A 21,020-nucleotide genomic window follows, 5' to 3' on the forward strand; every position below is an offset into this window, starting at 1 on the left:
TTCATACCTAAAGTAGCAAAGCTCTGAATGACCTCTGAAGCCCATCCAAACTGCCCAGAGCACGTGGTCAATTGGGGACAGCCCCCAGCTTTAGCTTCCCTGGGCCCCTGAGGTTCAGAGGCCAGAACTATGGCTTCCCATGCTCCAATGCAGGGATGCCATCCCACGAGGGCTCAGGGCCACCTGACCATCAGCCTCACTGTCTTCAGGGATGGGCATGGCCAGAATTGCTGAACACTGCATCATAAAGAAAGGAGGAGCAAAAGTCCCCTAACCCCACCCTGACAAGAGAACTTCTGTACATATTCTCCCCTTTTGGGCATGGGACATGTGGCTATTGCAATCGAGATACATAACTTTTAATTCCATCATGTAAATTAGCTTAGATTTACATGGCACCTAACTTCCAACCTCCCTCTGCCCAACAGTGCCCTGACGGCAGGCTCCCCAGACCACCACTCCTACTCCAGCCCCTGAAATAAACCACTCCGAACAATGGTATTTTTCCAATTAAATCTTTTTCTTTTCTTTTCTTTTTTTTATGAAAAAGATCACACAGAATTTGCCAACAAACAAAATTCCAAAAGAAACTTGAAAAAAAAAAAGGAAAACAATAATTCCCCCCCAAAACAAAACCAAAGTCTGGCTTTTCCTTCCCTCAAGATTGTCTGGACGAAGCCTCCCTTTCCCCGGAAGGCTTGGAGGCTGGTTAAGTGCTTTCTTGGGCCTAAGCAGGACCTTAGGTTGGGGTGGCTCCCTCCCTGTCCCTTGCTCAGTCTGCTGTCTCTCTCCCTAACTCATTCTTAGTCCTGGGGGCAAGTTCGGCACCCTTGGGCTGCAGGGGTGTGTGTGCTGGGGGCTGAGGAGGCCGGTGAAGCCGGTGAAGCTGGGTGCTAGACACTCACAATCTAACAGGAAATAAAAAATAATATTCTGCACGTCAGAATGTGTTCGCTTTTTTTTATAATTTCATAGCTATTTTTCACAGTTTTAAAAAGTTTATATTTATATATATTTATATATATTTATCTTTATATATATAATTAAAAAGTTGACTCCATTTAAAGGCTTATGATACAGAGGCGGGGCGAGTCTCTCTTGGTACAATAAAACTGTACAGATTAAGAACTGCCACCTCCCTCCTGGGCGGGGAGGGGCCGGGCGTGGCCGGCGAGGATTCAGCACCATTGGGGTTTTCTGTAGTGTGAGGCTCTGGGCCGAGGGGGCCCTTGCTGGACCTTGGAGCATGCAGCCCCCTCCACCTGGCACTGTGTGATGCTCCTGGGCTCCACCCTTGCCCAGCTGTTCCCTAAGTCCAGACCATCCTGAGAGGGTGGGGCCGGCCAGGAAGGGTGCCCAGAGCAGGCCTGGCACAATGGGTGAGGCTAGCTGGCGCTGGACTGCCCCATCCCACAGGGGGAGGTCTTGGGGTATGCTCCGTGCCATGGGTGCCAGGAACCCCAGAGTGAGTGTCAGTTTGGTTGCTTGGAAGCCCCCTCGCCACCAAACCCCCAGTCTGCTTGGGCCTAGGGGCGCCTGGCCAAGTGCTTACAAGGTGCTGGACCGGAGGCCTGAGGCCAGTCCTGACTGGGACCACCCTGAGGGGGACGGCAAAGCCATACCCTGATAGCTGAGAGAAGCCCCTGTCCTGGGGGCACTGAGGGGTTAGGAGAGTGGGGCTGAGATGTGTGCACATGTGTGCACAAACGTGCATGCATACGGGCACACACATGTACACACACTCGCCCGAGGGGTCCACGTCACACCTGGCCCCATGCACATGCCCACGGGCACACTTGCATGCACTCAACGCACGTGGTCCCTGCGCTGTGGCAGTGATGGTGAGGGCTCTGTTGGCCCCCAGGGCACAAGGCAGCCTCAGGCTCAGCAGAGCACGGGCACACCGTCTGTAGAGAAGATCATGCCTGTGGTGGGCTCATAGGTGCCCGCGAGGTAGTACAGGCCCTCGCTGTCCTGGTACTTCTTGGTCTTGAGCATCTGCTCATACTGATCCAGGCCCACCACCAGGCACTTGTGCGATACCGTCTGCACATCATTCTCATCCACGTGTGAGGACTGGTACAGGGCACGCTGTGGGCACGAGCGGGGTGTCAGGATGAGCAGGGTAGTGCTGCCCTCCCAGGCCAGAGGGGCCAGATACTGAGAAAGACCCAAAGACCACAGGAGGCAGAGACAAAGAGAGACAAACACAGAGAAACACCCCAAGACTGAGAGACAGAGATAAGAGAGAGATCCAGAAACTGCAAGAGAAGCTGAAGATGAGAATAGAAACTGAGACCAGGAGAGACAGAGAACAGGAGCCAGGCAGAGACAAAAGGCCAGAGACTGAAGGAGGCCATGAAGGCAGAGGTGAGGCAGAGCCACCAAAGCCGGCCAGACCCCTGCATGAGCTGCCCAGGAGGTGGCAGCCATTTCTGAGCCACCTGTGCCTGCCTACCTCCATGAAGTCCTTCCTCTGGCTGGAGACCCGCAGGGCTGCAGGGAGGCTGCGGCCAGACTTCTGGTCCCAGTGCTGTGTAGGGGACAAAAGAGGCACTGCTTCAGGGGCCTTTAGCAGGGCTGCCACCACGGGGCAGACTAAGCAGTGCCCCAGGCATCCATCTGCCAATACTGTGTGGACCCAGGTAGGGGAGCAGGGGTGACATAGTTGGCCCATGGGCTCACCTGGCCCTCGTGGAACTGCTTGCCAGGGCTGGTCTCCTCGGGATGGTAGAACCACTTGACACGGACCACCATGTTGTTGCCCCATGACTCCCACATGCTCTGGATGCGGCCAATGTAGGGCAGGTTAGGGCGGCCAGCTGACAGGAACACAGCGCAGTCCCCAATACGGATCAGCTCCTTGCCGCGCACAATGGCCTTGTAGAAGAGCTTGCGGGCCTTGCCCTTCATGCCTCGACGCTGCAGGGGTATGACTCTGGTCATGAGGGCACAGGCTAGGCCCAGGTCCTGTCTGCCCTGGCCCCCCGCTTCTCCAGCCCTTGGCCTCTAAGTCAACCACTGTCAATTCAGGACTTCTGCAGAAGGCGGCAGAGGAGAGGGAGCTCCTTGTCTTGCTCTAACTGGGGACACCCCTCTTCCATCTCATATTGCTAGGTCTCAAAAAAGGACTGCATTTAAACCAAGGATACTGCAGCTAGAAGGGACTTTTAACTCCATAGAACAGCCATAGCACCATTAAAAGTGCAGATGTTCCTGCCACCCCTGCCTATTGTGTATGGGGGTCCTTTGCCCCTTGGCACCTTCCACACTCCTCACTGGGTCCTGCCACCACCCTGTGAGACAAGAGTTAACCAGCTGCAACATCATTTTGTTAGCAGGGAAAACAACGCTGAGACAGGTGTGTGTGTGTGTGTGTTGCCATGGCCACTGCCCAGGGCTACCCACTGTGGTGCAGAGCCAGAGCACAGGGCGGTCCACACAGTCTTGGCCTCATATGTGGCAGATTCTGGGGCCATCACAAAGCAAAGTCTCATTCAAGGCCCCCTGTGACTCACTGCGCAGCCCTTGGGTGAGATCACTCTACTCACTGGGCTTCTTAAGTTAAAAGAGGATCTCTGTCCTAGGAACAGACACTAAGATGAGGACTTGGGACGAGAGGGACTTATCTGGGAGTGTTCCCAGGAAACCGGAAGGGCCATAGGAAAGGGGAGATGAAAAAGGGCAGACAGATGCCACAATGTCCTCATGGGGGTCCAGTGCAAGTCAGTCCCCCAATGTGGCCTAATGAGGAGTAAGGGGATCACACACATCCTCCCCCCGCCCAGGGCGGGGCTAATGTCTGTCCCTGGAAGGACTTTAAACCCCGGGCACTGCCTCCCACTGAGTGCCCAGTACCTACGGGACCTAGCCCCACTCAGGCCCACTGCTGTGTTGGGAGTTTCATTTATTCACTCAACAAACATTTCCCAAAGTGCCCCAGGAGCTCTTTGAGTATGCCTGGCTCCACCTAGGGAGAAACTCCTCTAAAAACCAGACTGAGCAAAGCTATGGCTCCCACAGAACCAGCATATTCCCACCTCAGACTAAATTCTACAACCTCCTTTTCCCTTCTTACATCACTGCCAGACTGAAGTCAAATGTTTTGCCAGAGCAGGGGAATAAACATCATGCTGGCTTCGTACCTTATCCCACTGTCCCCTTTCTACCTTTAATCTGCTGGATCCCTGGTAGTGACAGACCTTTCAGTAGTCACAACACTAATTTCTGATGTGTATGCTGTGAACTCAAACTCTCTTTGGCTCAAGACATAGAAGAACTATGTTCATGGCAGGAGGGATGGTAAGTTCCAAGCTCAGGTTGGGCCTTTCCGTTGTGGCATACCACCCCCCGCCCTCCGCCTGCCACCACCTTGTTCCCAGGGGCTTTTTCAGCTTGCAGCCATCAAGTCAGATAATCCTATACTGCACAAGGACCTCAAATTCAAGCAAGTACCCATAAGGAAGAGGGACCAGTAAGAAAACCAGAGTTGCAGCTCAAGTGGCTGTACCCCCTGTCTGAAAGGAGAAAACAGCCCACTCTAGAGAGCCCCCCGCAGTGAGGAGCAGCACAGGGCAGACGGACCTGTCTTCCCACTGTGGGGTTGTCCAGCTACCCATGGGTAGCAAAGGGCAGGCCCTGAAAAGCTGTGGTAAGAACAAAAATCACCAGAACCCATTAAGACTATTCCTCTGAGGCAGGGCAGATATGCCAGAAGCTTCTCAAGCTTTCAAAAAGTGTGTTGGCAAGGCCAGGCATGATGGTTCACTCCTGTAATCCCAGCACTTGGGAGGCCAAGGAGGGTGGACCGCCTGCGCTCACAAGTTTGAGACCAGCCTGAGCCAGAGCGAGACCTCGTCTCTAAAAATAGCCAGGCATTGTGGCAGATGCCTGTAGTCCCAGCTACTCGGGAGGCTGAGGCAAGAGAATCGCTTAAGCCCAGGAATTTGAGGTTGCTGTGCGCTGTGATGCAGTATCACTCTATTCAGGGTGACAAAATAAGGCTCTTTCTCAAAAAATAAATAAAAGACAAGTGTGTTGCCAGAGACACCCAAGCCTATCACCATCAACCCCAACTTGTCAACCTGCCCTGGTGAGAACGGGGCCCTAGACAGGCACAAACCCAGTGGTGCCATCTCCTCACAGCCCACTCCACCTGCTCTGGGAAGACCAATGCTATGGGCAAAACCCAGGCCACACAACCTGCAGACTTGGACAACCCCCCACATTTGTCCAGCCAGGAGTCTCTTGCCCAGGTGTGGGGAACGGACTGGTGACCATGGGGGATGTTCCCATTCTCCACATGGAAGCTTCTGGAATAGCTACTGCCAGTGTCATTCAATGAGAAGTGCATGTGTATGCATGAACACCTGTGCATACCTACATGTGTGCACTGTACATGTGCACATTGGCATGCGTGCATCCATGTGCTAATGCCTGCATTGTTGGTGGGAGCATAAATATATGTGCATGTAAGAGTGTATTCATGTGTGCACGTGGGTGGCAGACAGCCACAGGGCAGGCTGGGAAGGCTCCTTCTGGGCAATCTACCTCTTCCTGTAGGGTGGACATAGGATCCAGACCTGCCAAACAGAACTTTGTTTTCTAGGCTATGCTGATTAGCTCAGGGGTGGTACATGACCTGGCCCTGGCCTTCTGCTGAGACTGTCACACTATCAGCCAAAAGCCTTGAGCATGTTGCCACTTGAAGCTGAAGAGTGGCTAGAAACAAAGGGACTGCAACCAGACATGAGCTGTCTAGCCAAGAAGTCTGGAAAGACCCTTTCATGTGATCCTGACCCCTGAGGTTGGGGTCCAGGTTGGTCCTTACACATACCCATCATTTGGGTTCTGGGCTTAGAGGGTAGAGGGATGCTCTGTGAAGGACACAGCTTTGGAGTCAGACGGGGTGGCCTTAGGTACTCTGAAACCGTGTACCCTTCTGTAAAATGGGACACCTGCCCTCCACTCTGGGTCTGCTAAGCAATTATGAGGGGCAGGGAGGACACAGCATGGAGTAATCAGACCCCCAGAGAAAGAAAAGGCCTGGCTACCTGGGTGGGTTTGCCGAACCACTTCCAGAGTTGCCGGGCTGGCAGGAAGGCAGCAATCTTGGGTCGGTTCTCCACTGACGGAAGACGCTGCCGCTTGGCCAGCTCCTTGGTGGTGGGGAGGTGGACACCCTCTCTCTTCTTAGGGCGGCTCTTGGCCCCAGCCTGAGCTTTGGGCTGTAGTGGCTGTGGGGGCTGGGGCGGGGGTGCCTGGGGCTGTGGTGCGGCTGCCTTCTTGCCCGGGGAGTGGGCTGAGGAGCGCGCCTTGCTGGCCTGTTTGGGTGCCTTGGTGGGAAGCGCAGGAGGGGTGGAGGGCCCAGCTGCCGCTGCGGGAGCTGCCTCATCATCTGAGCTGCAGGAGGAGTCTTCATCTGTGGTGGAGGAGGATGAGGATGAGGAGGAAGAGGAGGAGGAGGAAGAGGAGGAAGAAGAGGAGGACGATGAGGAAGAGGACGATGATGAAGAGGAGGAGGATGAGGAGGAAGAGGAAGAAGAGGATGATGAGGAGGAAGAGGAGGCGGAGGAGGAGGAGGAGGCAGGGGAGGATGCCCTGGAGCTGGAAGCGCTGCAGTTGCGGCCCCCGGCACCACGGCTTCCCTCCCCACTCTTGTCGCCATCTTCCTCGCCTTCCGTCTCTGAACCGCTGCTGCTGCTGCTGCTGCTGCTGCTGCTACTGCTGCTGCTGCTGCTGCTGCTGCTGCTACTGCTGCTCTCTGACTCCTCAGCCCCGTCCTGCTCCGCCTGGGCCTTATCTGGGCTCTTGGGGTTCCCAGAGTCCTCAAATGTGAGCCCTGGTCCGGGTTCCTGGGCCAGATCCCCATCTGCAGCCTTGGGCCAGGCTGTTTTAGGCTCGTTGTTGCCCGTAGCTGGAGGGTAGCCACCCAGGCTCAGCAGGCCCTTGGGTTCCTGCCAGCCTCCAGCCCCTGGGTCCTCACGGAGCAGCAAGGCCTCCTTGGCCTTCTTACTTTTGGGTGATGTGACCCCCTCATGGTCCAGTTTGACAAGTAGCTCAGCCTCCTCCCCCGGTCTGCGAGGGCCCTTGGCACCTGACTCCTCAGCAGCCCGTGCCTTCTTGGGCTTGGGACGGGTGGCAGGCATGGTAATGAGGGGGGCAGCAGGGGCCGGCAGCTCCCCAAAGGGCTCGGGAGCAGGGCCACTGGCGAAAGCGGGTGGTGCAAGGCTGGGCTGGGGGGCAGTCAGGCGGGCCTTGGGGACTTTGGTCCGCTTATCTGCGGGCTCTTGGGGGCTCTTCTTGGAGCCTGGGGTATTGCTTGGCTCCAGGGCCAAGGGGGTACTGGGGACCTCATCTTTTGAGCCTGCTTCCTCCAGAACTGCAGCTCTGTCTAGAAAAGAAAAGAAGAAAACAGATGCAAGGCTGGGGAAGGGGAGGCTGCCATCCTGGCAAGAGACCAGCCTTAGCCTGCACTGGGAAGCCTGGGCCTCAATCCTGGTTGTGCTGAGTCCTGCAGGGACCTGGCCCTGGGTGGCTCTCTATAACAGCCATCTACGTTGTGCTGCCCCAAGTGGGTACTCTATCGCTTCGGCCTTCAGCCCAAAGCACTTTTCTCTGGATTCTGGAGTGAAACACACTCAGGTTGAATTCAGATCCTGCTTATCTCTGCCTCCAGTTCCTCAGGTGTCAACTGTTCAGTAATTCCCTGTGGGGCAGGGTTCTTAGGAAGATAGGGTGTGGTTACTTATGGTTCCCCACAAGATGACACTGGCAGGGGCTGGGCCAACCTACCACCCTTGGCCTTGGTGCTGGGTTTCCGCCCTCGCCCTCGGGCCTTGGCTCCCGGCTCCTCAGACCCTGCTGTATTCCCGTCTTTGCCTTCTCCAGTGTCTTTGCTGGTCTTCCGGCTGCGGCGCTTGGCGCTCGGCACCAAGAGGGCTGGGGACGGCTCAGCACCTGCAGGGGGTAGCACAGTGGCTCAGGCCTGGTTTCTGCAGATGATGCTGTGTGGCTGTTCTCAGGGAGCTCCCCATCTTACTTCGGATGTTTAAATTCTTGATGTTAACCCCAAGAATTCAGGCAGTGCTGAGTCCAAGTCCTGCCTCTGTCTTAGGGTGGGAAAATCATTAACTACCTGGAAGCCCAGCCTTGACTGAGCAGTCAAAGAGGATGGCAGCACCAGCCTCATAGGGCTGAGGCAAGAATTCCACACCGCTGTGGCCACTTAGGGCTTGGAATTGCCCATGACCAACCTCAGTCAGTCTCCCAAGTCCTGTGGCTGCTCACATGGGCCACCGGATGCAAGACCTGGCAGGGCTGAGATCCCCTCTCCCCAGTCCCATTCTGGGAGCTCCACTCATGGTTTCTGCCATTCCCATCCCTTGTGGGTCCCCATGGTTGAGCTCATGAAATGAGGGCCTTGGGGGTGGGGGCAGCAGCAAGAACCCTTGTGTCATGCCCGTCACTCACACTGGATCTTATAGTCAGGAGGCAGAAGGCGGATATGTGAGAGGGGGATCCTCCCTGTGTCTCCATCATCAAACTCTACGGTGATCAGGTCCCCATCATCCTCCAGGTCCAGTAACCCTGTTGGAGGAACGGGAGGTCAGGACAGGCACTCTGATGAGGGCAGGTGCATCCTCCCAGGTGAGGTGGGCAGCAGACACCAGCCCATAAATAGCCCTAGTCTCTAAGGCACAGCGGTGGGACGTTGGTGGTAGGTATACAGTGGTGCAAAATGTGATCTTCAGAGCCAGGCAGTCAGGACAAGAGTACTGGCTGTCCCACTTAAAGCTGCCTTTGGGATTGACAGCAAATCACACACACCTGTGCCCACTTATGCCCAATACACTCCTAGAAACAGCAATAAAGGAAGAACATCAGCCCTGAAGGATACCGGGATGGGTGGGAGGCAGAAGGGAGTGGGATTAAGACAGACATCAGGACGTAAGGATGGACATGAAGGAGATGACTTTGGTCTTCTGGAAAGAGGCAATGCCAATGAGAAGGGAGTAGTTTTCTCAAGAGAACCCTGCTGAGGCTCGGCCCAGGAGACAATGGGCACCCTGGAAGCAGGGGCATGGGGACCCCGACACTGAACTGGCAGAGGGCTGCAAGGCCACCCCTAGAGAGAGGCTCCAAATGAAGGATGCTAGGTACAGGTGGGGAGGGCAGGTGGGCCCCACACCAAAACCAGGGATTAACAGGCAAGTCCACACACTGAAGGGCAGCACCCCAGACCCCTCCATAGTGCCAGATACTAAGCCTCTGTCCCCAAGGACACAAGAAATCCACCCAGCTGAAAAGACCTTCTTGTGCAGGTATTTGGGAGCTTCCGAACAAAACACTCCTACCCACTGCTGTGACAAGGGCTCACTCATGCACAGAGCTTCCCATCAGCTCCTTGATGTCTCTCTTCACTAAGGGTCACCAAAAATATAGGAATCTCCAATGAAAAAAAGAGGGGCACCCAGAAGACACAGAGCTCACAAAATCTAACATGAAAAAAAATATCCTCTGAAAAAATTTTAAAAAAATAATGTGTTGACAAAACAAAGTTGGTTTTTTTTTTTAAAGGAATATTCAGAGGATAAAGAAGACTTCAAGAATTTTTTAAATGATAGATTTTTTTTTTTTTTAGAGACAGAGTCTCAAGCTGTCGCCCTTGGTAGAGTGTCATGGCCTCATCATAGCTGACAGCAACGTCCAACTCTTGAGCTCAAGCAATCCTCTTGCCTCAGTTTTTTCTATTTTTAGTAGAGACTGGGTCTCGCTCTTGCTCAGGCTGGTCTCAAACCCATGAGCTCAAGCAATCCACCCGCCTCCGCCTGCTAGAGTGCTAAGATTACAGGTGTGAGCCAGCACACCCAGCTGGGAGAAATTTTTTAAATTCAAGAAACAGAAGGGGTTATAAGAAGGGGTTATAAGATAGTAGAGGAAATCTCCCAGAAACTTGGACAAAGTAAGGAAATAGACAATAATAGAAATAAAAATTCAAACATGCAGGGCTACCAGACCAACATAAGTTCCAGGAAAAACAGATGAAATGCACAAGGAACATTACCCACATGGTACACGATACACACAATGCTTCCAGGACTAAAGGACATTGCATTGGAATCAAAGCTCCCCTTCTCAGCATGACGAAAATACACACACACACAAAACCACAAGGAATTCCAGATCCAGGGATAATGAGAAGATCCTAAAACTTTTCAGAGAAGAAGAAAACACATCTGGGTATCAACATGTCATTGAACTTCTCAAATGACATTGGAAGCTAGAGAAAAATGGAACAATAGACCTTGAAATGCTTAGAGGACATTATTTCTGATCTAGAATTTACATCCAGCTCAACCATCTGCAAGGAATATGGGTAGAATAAAGAGATTACAGATGTGCAAAAACTTGAGAAATTCACCTCCCATGGCCCCTCTTTAGAAAGCTACTGAAAGATCCTCTGCTAAAATGAGCCAAAATGACCATGAACCAAGAAAGAGAAAGACAAGTGATGCGACACACGGAGAGACAGGGGTTGCAGAACGATGGCGAGCAGAGGGCCTAAGAATCCAATGACACAGGCCTACAAGGAGCTAACCCTCACAATAGAGGGGGCAGAAAATTCCCAGAAATATGAATCCAAGACAGATTGTTACCATATTAATGGGACTTTCAGAGTTTCAATGACAAATCAGAGTCTAATAGACGAAAAAAATAAATCTTTCCAGACTGAGCTCCTGTGGCTCCGACATCTATTATTTTGCCACTCCAGTATCCATTTACATCTTCAGGATATGTCTGCATGGCAGCCAAGGGGTGGGATGTATTTGGCACGTGGTTGTTTTTTGTTTATTTTTTTGGTCTAACCAACATCCATACCCCCATCTCCCAGATGTGTTGGTTTAGCGATAACAAGAGGTGGATCATTTTAGTACCTGCTTTTTGTCTGTCTGATATCCACACTCATCTCTCCTGGAGTACCTATTATTTTGTGTGCCCAGCTTCCATTTTCTTACTCTGCTAACAACATTCCAACTTTCCTGGGGAAGCCCCCTTTCCCCATCCCTCTCAGTCCATGTGGAAAAGGAAGCCAACCTCATTCCTCAGCATCGGGTGGGAGAATATGACCCAGGCTTGGCTTATCAGACTTAACGGCGGTAGCTCAAATGAAAACCATGCAGCCCAAGTCAGTTCACCCTGAAGCTTATGGGGTAAAACCTGGTGAGCAAGAAATTCTCCAATGAACAGATCTGTTAAGATAGTAAAGTACAGTCCCTAAAGAACCAGTGTGAAGCCAGCACAGGTGACAGCACTGCTGACAGATACTGAAGGCCTGAGTCTGGAAGACACTGCTTGAATGGCACCTAGATCCAGCCATGCCTGAGGGCGCCCATAGGTCTTTACGAGTAAGCCAGTGAGAGTTCCATGTTGACACATTAAGAGAAAGGGGAAGGCACATCTCACCTCGGACCACAGTGCCTGGGTAGAGACAGCGGTACTGCTGGCTCCAGTAGGCTGCAATCCTGGTCCCTTGTGGCAGGAAGCGAGCAGAGGCCGGCCTCACATCGATGATCTGGGAGAGCATGGGATTTAGCGCCAGGCACATAACTGTAGACACCCTGACTCCCACCTCCAGGGGCCCCACCCCCGTCTCACCGCCTCTTGCAGCAACTGCTCCAGACAGTAGATGTGGGGCCGGTTGCCACGCTCACCCTCCACCACCACGCGGTATCTATGAGGCCAGGCAAATGTGCCATGAAGGGGAGAGGCTGGAGACCTCCCCAGAGGGACCCCAGCCCCACCACTGCCAGTTCTGCCCTCAGACCACTGGGATGTGGCACCAGGACTCAAAGGTTTACTGACTGCTTTGTGAGCATGGGCCGAATACTCCCCCTCCTGAGCTTGGTCTCCTCACCTGTGTAACCAGCGGGCTGCAGAACACGAGGGTGGCCCAGGGCAGATCCCCAGAGAGGCCGACACGCTTTCTCAGCCAACTCAGGCAGAGCCTGCCAATCTGCCCTGAGCCCGTCACACCCCTCCCCCACTGTGAGGGGAAGCCACAGCCTGGAGAGCAGGGGAGCAGTGGGCTCTGCAAGAACAGCCACTAACTACTCACATGTCTGGCGAGTGCACTGTGTGCACGTGCCCAGCGTACAGCAGCTTGTCGTCCATAGGGATGAGCACTCGCAGGCCATCCTTTAGTTCATCCTTGTCGATGACACAGGAGCGAGGGGCTGCCAGAGGGCAGGAATGGGGCTCTGGGTGGGCTGGCGGCACTCGGTCCTGCCCCCTCTGACTGATTCCCATCCATCCCCACCCCAAAGACCAAGGCCCTCTGTGCCACACAGACAGCTCTCAGTCATCAATGCATGCCCCTCACTCTCACCTGGGCCACACACCCCCAAAACACCAGCACCCCTACCACAGCCCAGACCACCCTCTGGACGTTCCATGAACTTTTTCTCTTCCTGGTAGAAATGAAGCATTCACCTGCGCCCTGCAGCCCCTCCCTCCCTGGAGGCCTGCCTCATTTTTCATCTGCTCCTTCTCAACGGGGCCTTCAACACAAGCCCTACCCGTCCAGATCGTTATTGAAAAACCCGGACAGCTCATTGGGCAGGCGGGATGCCAGACCAACTGCATTGCTGCCCACACACACGTGGGGCTTCATCGATCTCAAACACCCTGCTGCTGGGCTTGGCTGTGTGACTCTCCAGGGTGGCAGGGGTCAAAGGCCTTGGCCTTAAGAGATTCACTGGCCCTTACCTCCCCTTGAGAGCCTCTGGCAGCATCACCAGAGACTACAGGTCCAGCACACAATGACACATGGAAAGAGGATGCAGACCCAGGTCAGCCGAACGCCAGTAGGGTCAGCATAGCCACTCAGTAGCCCTGAGACCAGCTGATATCAGGTGACAGACACACCTCAGACCACAATCCTTCTCTCACTCTGCCTCCATATGCATCACACCCTGCGTCCAAGTGCCTCTTGGACATGATCTCCCCAGATGTCTTCCAGGGACCCCAAACTCCAGGTAGCAAAGCCTGGCATGTGACCCCATGATCCTGGTCTCAGGGACAGCTCCCTACTTATCTCTAGTCTTCACCGTTCCCCTCCTCCACCTACACACACACACACCCGTCACACCCACACTCCTTCCCAATGCCCTGGTCTCCTCCCTGCTGCTCGCATGAAGCCAGTCACTACAGCTCTCCTCTGGATGGTGACAGCAGCTCTCCTCTGGATGGTGACAGCCTCCTAATTAGACTCCCAGCCACCCCTGGGGCCTCTAATTCACTCTGCCCAGCAGTTAGGCAGTGCACTTTAAAACCAACCTGACCACATGGCTCTCCCACTTATCACCTTGGATAGCTTCTTATTTTCCTTAGGGTAAACACCCAACTCCTTCCCTAGGCCCGTAAGACTCAGCCTCTACCTCTTCCCTGGCCCTAAGGCTATTCTTGTCCTCCCCATCTCTCCAAGCCAGAGCCAAACTGGCCTCCTTTCCACAGACCTCAGGGCCTTAGCACACACTATTTCCTGCTCACACCCCTCTGGTAGCTTAGTCCCTCCTGACACACATCATGGCCACTCACCTGGAGTAAGTGGCCGCTCCACGGCCCCACCACGTGGCAGGTGTTCATCCTCAGAGAAGCTTGAGTCCTGGTTGGGCTCAAAGTCCTCCTCAGCTGCCATGCTCTCCATCAGCTTGCTCACAGCACCCCCCTTTCCCCGGTTCTGGCAACAGAGCACAGCAGAAAAGTAGCTCAGGACATGACACAGGGGACCCTCCGGGGAAACCCAGGGTCATAGTCCAGCCCCAGGGGCATCTGCCATGTGCATAGCAGGGTTCCCAGCTGGGTACATCCCAGAGGCCAGAGGGAGGATGACATGGATCTGGAACCTGATTGGCCAGGGCCTACATATACTCAGCTCAGTACTTAGTATTCAGTGCTTCTTAGTACAATACTTATGTTTGTCACTGCGACAGATGCCTCAATTCCCCCCTTAGAAGAATGGAGGCAGCATCTCCAGCCAGGCCCAAAGGATTTGAGGAAAACATCTGCACAGAGGCTGGCAGGTGTGGGGAACAGGTATAGTGAGGCATATCTCTGCCTGCCAACGGAGCAAAAAAAATCATCCATGCCTTTGGGAAGGCCCCTGGGAGACCTGGAGCTGAGCTGGAGGCTCTTGTTACCTGGCCTGACAGGTCTTATAGTCACCAGTCAGGTGTTCCCCACCCCTGCTAAGGTGATGCCTCCTGAGGACAGGGTCCAAGTTCCACATATCTCATTATCCTCAGGGCATGTGTACTGCAGCCACATCACCTCGCTTTCCTGAGTCTCAGTTATAGGGAGGGTAAGCACAAAATGGCAGGCAGAGGCTGCACCCTGGTCTCAGGAGCATGGAAAGAGGCATGGTAAACTTGGAGTGCAACATTCCTGCCTGGGTCCTGGGCCCAGACCCAGCACTTCCTCACGGTGTCCCACCTGAGCGCAAGTCTCACCTCCTTCTTCACTTCTTTCCCTTTGGCTTTGGCCTTATTCCTCTTGGCAGTGGCCAGGGAGCTGGCATGAGGGGCCCTGGCCTCTGCGGGCAGGGCAGGAGTGCGGGACGTTGGCAGTGCAGCTCCTGAGCTGGCCTCCTTCCCTTTCTTCTTCTGGAGGAGGAAGCAACAGAAGGGAACCCTCAGAAGGCAGGCAAAGCCCCACCTCCCCTGCAGAGCTAAGGGACACAGGACCCTTGAACTTGCCCCGCCCCCATGTTCTGTGTGACCCTGAGCGTGTCCCTCCCTGGAGGAATGAAACGCCCCCCAAACATGTTTTTGTTTTTAATCTTAATTACTTTATTACTACTATGTATTATTTGTTGCCCTCAAAAAAGATAACACGGAAGTACACACATGTGTGAGTTCCTCTCCACCCACCCTGCTACCAGCCACACGGAGGCAGCCACTAGTCACAGCACGGTGCATCCTTCCAGAACTTCCCACAAGCACACAGGACCATGTAAACACCAAGGCTATGCAGACACATGTGCATACATATAGTATTATTTGTAAACAAAAGCAAGAATTTACCATAACTCCTGTTTTGCAACATTTTCCCCTCAATGTAACTGATCTACATAGAGGTAACTTATTCTTTTATAACAGCTGCTCACTGAGCCACAGCATGGAGGAATAATAATGCCTTTACCTGCCCCCACAATAGGATGTAGACTGTCTCCACATTTTCATTCTTTCAAGTGACTCCACAAAAACAAAACAAAACAACCTTAGCAATTACTTCTATAGAATATATTCCCAGAAAGAGCAACGAAAGCTGATTGGCTACCGCCTGAGTCACTGTTGGAATGTCCACTATAGCCCTGGCCCCAGCAGTGAAGAGAGAGATCTACACAGCCCAGCTCAAAGGTCTCTCCAGCACAGAGACAGGTGTGCTCTTCTCCTCACTGGTGGAGGGGAAACTGGCCCAAACATTTTAAAAACAGGCATCATGAGCAGCACCTGTGGCTCAGTGAGTAGGGTGCCAGCCCCATATACTGAGGGTGGTGGGTTTGAACCCGGCCCCAGCCAAACTGCAACAGCAACAACAAAAATAGCTGGGTGTTGTGGCGGGTGCCTGTAGTCCCAGCTACTCGGGAGACTGAGGCAAGAGAATGGCCTAAGCCCAAGAGCTGGAGGTTGCTGTGAGCTATGATACCACAGCACTCTACCGAGAGCGATAGAGTGAAACTCTATCTCTAAATAAATAAATAATAAAATAAAATAAAAACACGCATCATGAACAGCTTTGTTTATCAGAGCAAAGAAGCAGAAACAACCTCAGTGTCTTGCAACATGCTTTTTTTTTACAGTGGCTAGTGTCATGTTCTACGCCAGAACCAAGGGCAAGGGGAAATGGAAATAATGACACTTTGTGTGAAAAGCAGGACTTGAAACCATAGCTGGTAGAATCCAGAGGTTAAGGGGCTTGGGGGCAGAACATGTGACTATGTTTTTTAAAAGGCATACTACTGAAACACATGACCAAGGCCAGAGGAGGTGGAAAATTAAGAAACAGAAAATAGTAATAATGAGCAAACGTTACCAAGGCAACAATAGAAGTCACAACATTTGTATCAAACGTGAGATTCAAAGCAAACAACATTAAAAGGGGAAAAATAGGACATATTTTAGGATTAAAAGATATATAGTTTAAGCCCCTTTTAGGGGGAAATATTTATATATACACACACATTGTATTTTCTTGTTTCTGATGTGCATTTTAACCTTGTTCATATTTCTGAAATCGAAGCATCTTAGGGCTGAAGATCTCTAACGTCTGTTATTAAACAGTTCCTCTTATGGTGTGTATCTCTCCAGCCAAGGAAATGACAGCCAAAAAAAAAAAAAAACTGAGTGGATTTTTCTTTTCTTCCTCTTCTTTATCTTCCAAATTACTATTCTAATCCTTAAAACCAATAATTATTTCTTTCTCTTTGACCAGAAAACTCATTTCCAGGAGGGCCTCCCACCCCTACTTCTACTTTTTTTTTTTAATAAGAAAAGAACTTCCAATGTGACAGAAGCTCTGTACACAAAACAGAGGTGTTCATTGCTTTGATGATTATGATGGCAAAATACCATCATCAACCAAACCACCAAGCCAGCAGTGTCAGTGGCAGGAGATGGTGCCAACCATGGGACATCCAGATGGTGGGATGTCATTGTTTTATATTGACATAAAATAAAAGATAAAAATTCATCACATGTAGACATGCACATGATAACATACAGACTGTACTAAGTTTAAAAAGCAGGAAACCTCCTTTATCTGAGGTTTCACTTTCTATGGTTTCAGTTACCCACAGTCAACCTCGGTCTGAAAATATTAAATGGAAAATTCTAGAAATAAACAATTCATAAGTTTCAAATTGCACGCTGTTCTGAGTATTGTGATGAAATCTTGCACCATCCTGTTTGGGATGTGACTCATCCCTTTGTCCAGCACATCCACACAGTCCATGCCACCCACCTCACTCAGTAGGCATCTTGATTATCAGATTGCCTGTTGTGGTATTGCAGGGCTTGTATTCCTATAACCTTTATTTTACCCAATAGTGGCCTCAAAGTTCAAGAGTAGTGATGCTGGCAAAGAGAATGCCAAAGAGAATCCTCAAAGGGCTTCCTTTAAGCAAAAAGGTTAAAGTTCTTGACTTAATACAGAAAGAAAAAAAAATTATATGCCAAGGTTACTAAGATCTAAGAATCTTCTCTCCGTGAAACTTTGAAGTAGTAAAAAGAAATCTGATCTAGTTTTGCCATCACACCTCAAACTGCAAAAGTTGCAGGCACACTGCATGGTTAAGTGCTTACAGTATAGGGTCTAATACTGAACTGTGTCCACTGGCAGGCTAGGACCATATCCCCCGCAGATAAGGGGTAGCTACTATTACAAAGTACAGCTCAAAATATCATTAGCAGTGGTTGTTCTTAGGGTGACAGGCAGTAGGGTGATCTCCTTGGGTGTTTGATTCTCCCTTTGTTAACGATTATTCTGTTCCAGTCTCTTGACACATCATCAAAAGGCCAGGATTGAGTAAGCCTTTGGTCTGTTCCCCTAATGGCCCAGTGTTCAGCTACTCAGACACCAGGAAATGGGAAGGCAGGGCCTCCAATAGAAGGCGCTGTCTTGGGAGCCAGGTACACTGGCTCACACCTGTAGTACCAGCTAGTAGGGTGACTGAGGCAAGAGGATCACTTGAGCCCAGGAGTTGGAGACCAGCCTAAGCAACATAGTGACACCCCTGTCTGTAAAAAACAATTTAAAAAGACAAAACAAAACAATATAGACACCACCTTGGGAAGGCCCAAAGAGGCTGTGTGTCTGAGTAGTTAAAGCCCAAGGGTTCAAAGCCCAGTTCAAGGGATCATTAGCTAGTGTGACCTTGGGCTGTTACCTGTCCTCTCATGGCTACCTATAACATGCAACTAATGTGAAGAATCTACTTTATATGGTCCTGTGAATACCTGGTAAAGCAGTTAGAACATGTCTGGACCTACAATTGGTCACCTGGTAGGATTATTATTATTATTATTACTGTTATTTATTCTGGTACCTGCTCTCCAACACCCTGAAAAGCCGGAAGTAGCTTCAGCTTTGGGAGAGATGAACCCAGTCCAAGGTGCCCATGGAGGCTGCATACAGCCCCTTCCTCCCTCCCACCTGTCAACAAGAAACCAATGCAAGCCTCATCCTTTTTGTCATTTTCACTAGAATGCCATTGTTATTTAGGGGTTCATCCTCTATCAGGGACTAAAGGTGGAAAGACCTGGGTTAGAATACTGTAGAAAATTGGCTAAGTCTGAATACAGCTACTTAAGGGGGTGACAACTGGCCATTAGTTTCCTTTTTTTGTTGTTGAGACAGGGTCCCACCCTATGCCCCTGAGCAGAGTGCAGTGGGCGTGGTAGCTCACTGCAACCTCAGACTCAGCCTACAGGCACCCTGCTGCCTCAGCCTCTGGAAGCCACTGGAATTACAGAGGCTCGCTGTGGTGCCCGGCTGGGTTTTTCCATTTTTTTCATGAGTCGGGTGCTCACTGTCGCTCAGGCGAGTCTCGAACTCCTGAGCTCAAGCAATTCTCCCTTCTCAGCCTCCCACAGTGCTGGGATTACAGGTGTGAGGGCCATTAGCTTCCTTGCTAAAAGGGGAACAGGTCTCACTATTGTGGAGTTGTTAAAAGGTACATCTTAATCTGGAGAGATCTATGTGAATATGGGTAGGGGAAAAATCCTACCTCTATTTTCACATTTTAACCTCTAAAGAATGAGGTTTTCCTTCAGGTAAGAGTGGAGGCCACAAACCACAATAGAACCAGCAGTGCTGGTGACTTTGCCACCAACAGAAACCACAGAGAGTCTCGCAGCACACGGCAGTTACTGCAGAGACCGCAGAGCATGGCTGGAGAGGCGGGGTGCTAACTGGGCCCAAGAGGGCAGCCTCACTGATGAGTGTGTTCCCACAGTAGCAGAAGCACAAGTACCACAAAGGCGTCTTCTCAACATTTTAGTGGCTGCCCTTCCATATCACTGCCCCCAGGCATTTTGCTCCCACTTGGCAGTGTCATTCTAAGAAGGGAGCTGGGAGGTTAAGGACCTCAGAAGGTAGGGGTGGTTGAGTCCCAAGGTGGTGAGGGGTGTGGCCCCAGCCCTACCCATGCGCGAGCCCCCATCTCAGGAGGACCCTACCTTCCTGGGGTCCTTCCTGTCCCTGGCGCGGCTGGCGTCCTTGCGTGGGCTCAGGGGGCCGCCCTTGGCACGGGTCCGGGGCGCAGGAGTGGTGCGGGCTGGTGCGGGCGCAGCTGCCGAGGCATCGTGCAGGAAGATGCGCTCGCTGCGGCGCCGAGTCCACAAGTCGTCGTCGCTGGCCTCGGGCCCCGCCTCGAAGCCGGGCTCCTTGGTGCCCCGCAGCTTCCTGGCCTTGCGCCCCTTCTCCACCACCAGCTTGGCCTTGTCAGGGCTGGCGGGGCACGGGCCCCGAGCGGTGGGCGCAGGCACGGGTGCGGGTGGCCCGGGCTCCCCCAGTACTTTCCGGGGCCGCGGCAGCCCTGTTGGGGACCGCTTGCACACCTTGATCTCGCTCTCTGAGTCCGTGTACTCGAACTCTGTGCCTGGATATGGGAGGAATAAGAGAGAGCTCATGGACAAGCTAAGCTCTCCAGGCCTCCTGCCACCACAGCTGCACCGCCACAGACCTACTGCTCTTCCCCAGGGGACCTTGCTGCCTGTGGGTGTGAGGAAATAGAGACCGGAGAAGCTCTCGATGTGCTCCACCCCCGTCCCTCCTCTACTGCACTGAGTGCTCAGCCCAAGGGCACCATCTGGGAGGGTGAGGACCCAGGCCACAGGAGTGGAGAGACTGGAAACCTGAGGACCCAGGGCAGGGGAGCAGTGGGTCCCACATCTGCAGTGCTGCAGGCCTTCTGGTGGCCTGGGAAAGCCCAAAGGAAATCCCCAGCTGGCCTGTCCACCCTGCTCCTTGGAGCTGGGTGGTCTGTCATTGGCCAAGCCCATTCCCTTTATAGACCTGGGACAGACACTACCGCCCCTGGCCCCTGCTCTCTCCCCAAACCCAGCTTCAGGATTCCCTGAATGCTCAGCCCCAGCTCACCTGCCCCCACCTTCCTGATGTCCAGGCTTTCTGTTTTGCTATCTCTTCTGCCCAAAGCCTAGGTCCTCCTACCCCACCCCCACCCTACCTCTACTTGGAAAAGCACCTAGAACTTTGTGGGGAGACAGACAGGCTTACCCTGGGCTCTCTGACACACCCCTGCCATCACAGGCAATGTCACGCTCTAGCAATACCCTCCTTGCCCAGGTCTCAGCCTGCCAGGCCCTGGGAAAGTGGATCCCTGAGTTCTTCTGGAACTTCTGATGTGCTGCACTCAAGCCCTGGCTCTTAGCTGGTGCTCCAGGAAAAGCATGTAAGTAAGGGGTTAATGGCACTTCTCTCTGGGACAAGGTTGCAAGGTGTATTCATCCCACTGGCTGTGAGGAGGACCTGCCTCCTCCAAACAGTAACCTGCTCTGGATCCCCCACACATAAATGGTGAAAAGCCTGAGCCCAAACCCAAGCTTGCTGACCCCCAGGCAGCAATGGGAGGCCAGGCCCCCACTGCCCTAGCAGATGCAGCCACAGCAGCAGGGACAGGCAGGGGCACCCAGTGGGAAGGAGTCACTGGCAAAGTTTAATGATCCCCATTAATCAATCTTCTGTTAACAGACTTCCCACTGTGCAGGGAGGCAATGAGGGGTTTTCGTGGCTGATAAGGGCAGACTATAAGGCACTGGTTTGAGAGTTCTGCTTCTGGGTGCAAATAAGATACCCCCTTGCAGAATACCATTAGTAACACTAGACATACATAATCCACAGCAGGTGTGTTAGAGGTGGGGGGCAGAGAGTTGATAAAGCAGTGAACAGAGAAAAGGTACATTTGGAAAGTACAAGTAGAGCTACAGGGTCAGATCTCA

At 52.4% G+C, this 21,020-nt stretch overlaps 1 protein-coding gene across 11 annotated transcripts in view; it reads right to left on the bottom strand.

The window, feature by feature from the left end:
* Positions 1–496: 496 nt before the first annotated feature.
* The window catches only part of TNRC18 (trinucleotide repeat containing 18), a 102,278-nt gene continuing 81,754 nt past the window's right edge, over positions 497–21,020 (bottom strand). For all 11 annotated transcript variants that reach the window (XM_053556818.1, XM_053556822.1, XM_053556812.1 and 8 more), the window contains 12 exons: positions 19,239–19,660; positions 14,511–14,663; positions 13,600–13,741; positions 12,119–12,236; positions 11,659–11,734; positions 11,467–11,575; positions 8,473–8,589; positions 7,795–7,959; positions 6,054–7,393; positions 2,686–2,922; positions 2,459–2,533; positions 497–2,091 (listed from right to left, as the gene is read on the bottom strand). In XM_053556818.1, coding sequence (XP_053412793.1) covers positions 1,885–2,091; positions 2,459–2,533; positions 2,686–2,922; positions 6,054–7,393; positions 7,795–7,959; positions 8,473–8,589; positions 11,467–11,575; positions 11,659–11,734; positions 12,119–12,236; positions 13,600–13,741; positions 14,511–14,663; positions 19,239–19,660 — 3,161 coding nt within the window. In that variant the 3' untranslated portion in view covers positions 497–1,884. The remainder of the gene's footprint in view (positions 2,092–2,458; positions 2,534–2,685; positions 2,923–6,053; positions 7,394–7,794; positions 7,960–8,472; positions 8,590–11,466; positions 11,576–11,658; positions 11,735–12,118; positions 12,237–13,599; positions 13,742–14,510; positions 14,664–19,238; positions 19,661–21,020) is intronic.

This window comes from Nycticebus coucang, chromosome 12 (assembly GCF_027406575.1).
Source record: "Nycticebus coucang isolate mNycCou1 chromosome 12, mNycCou1.pri, whole genome shotgun sequence".
NCBI classification, from domain to species: domain Eukaryota; kingdom Metazoa; phylum Chordata; class Mammalia; order Primates; family Lorisidae; genus Nycticebus; species Nycticebus coucang.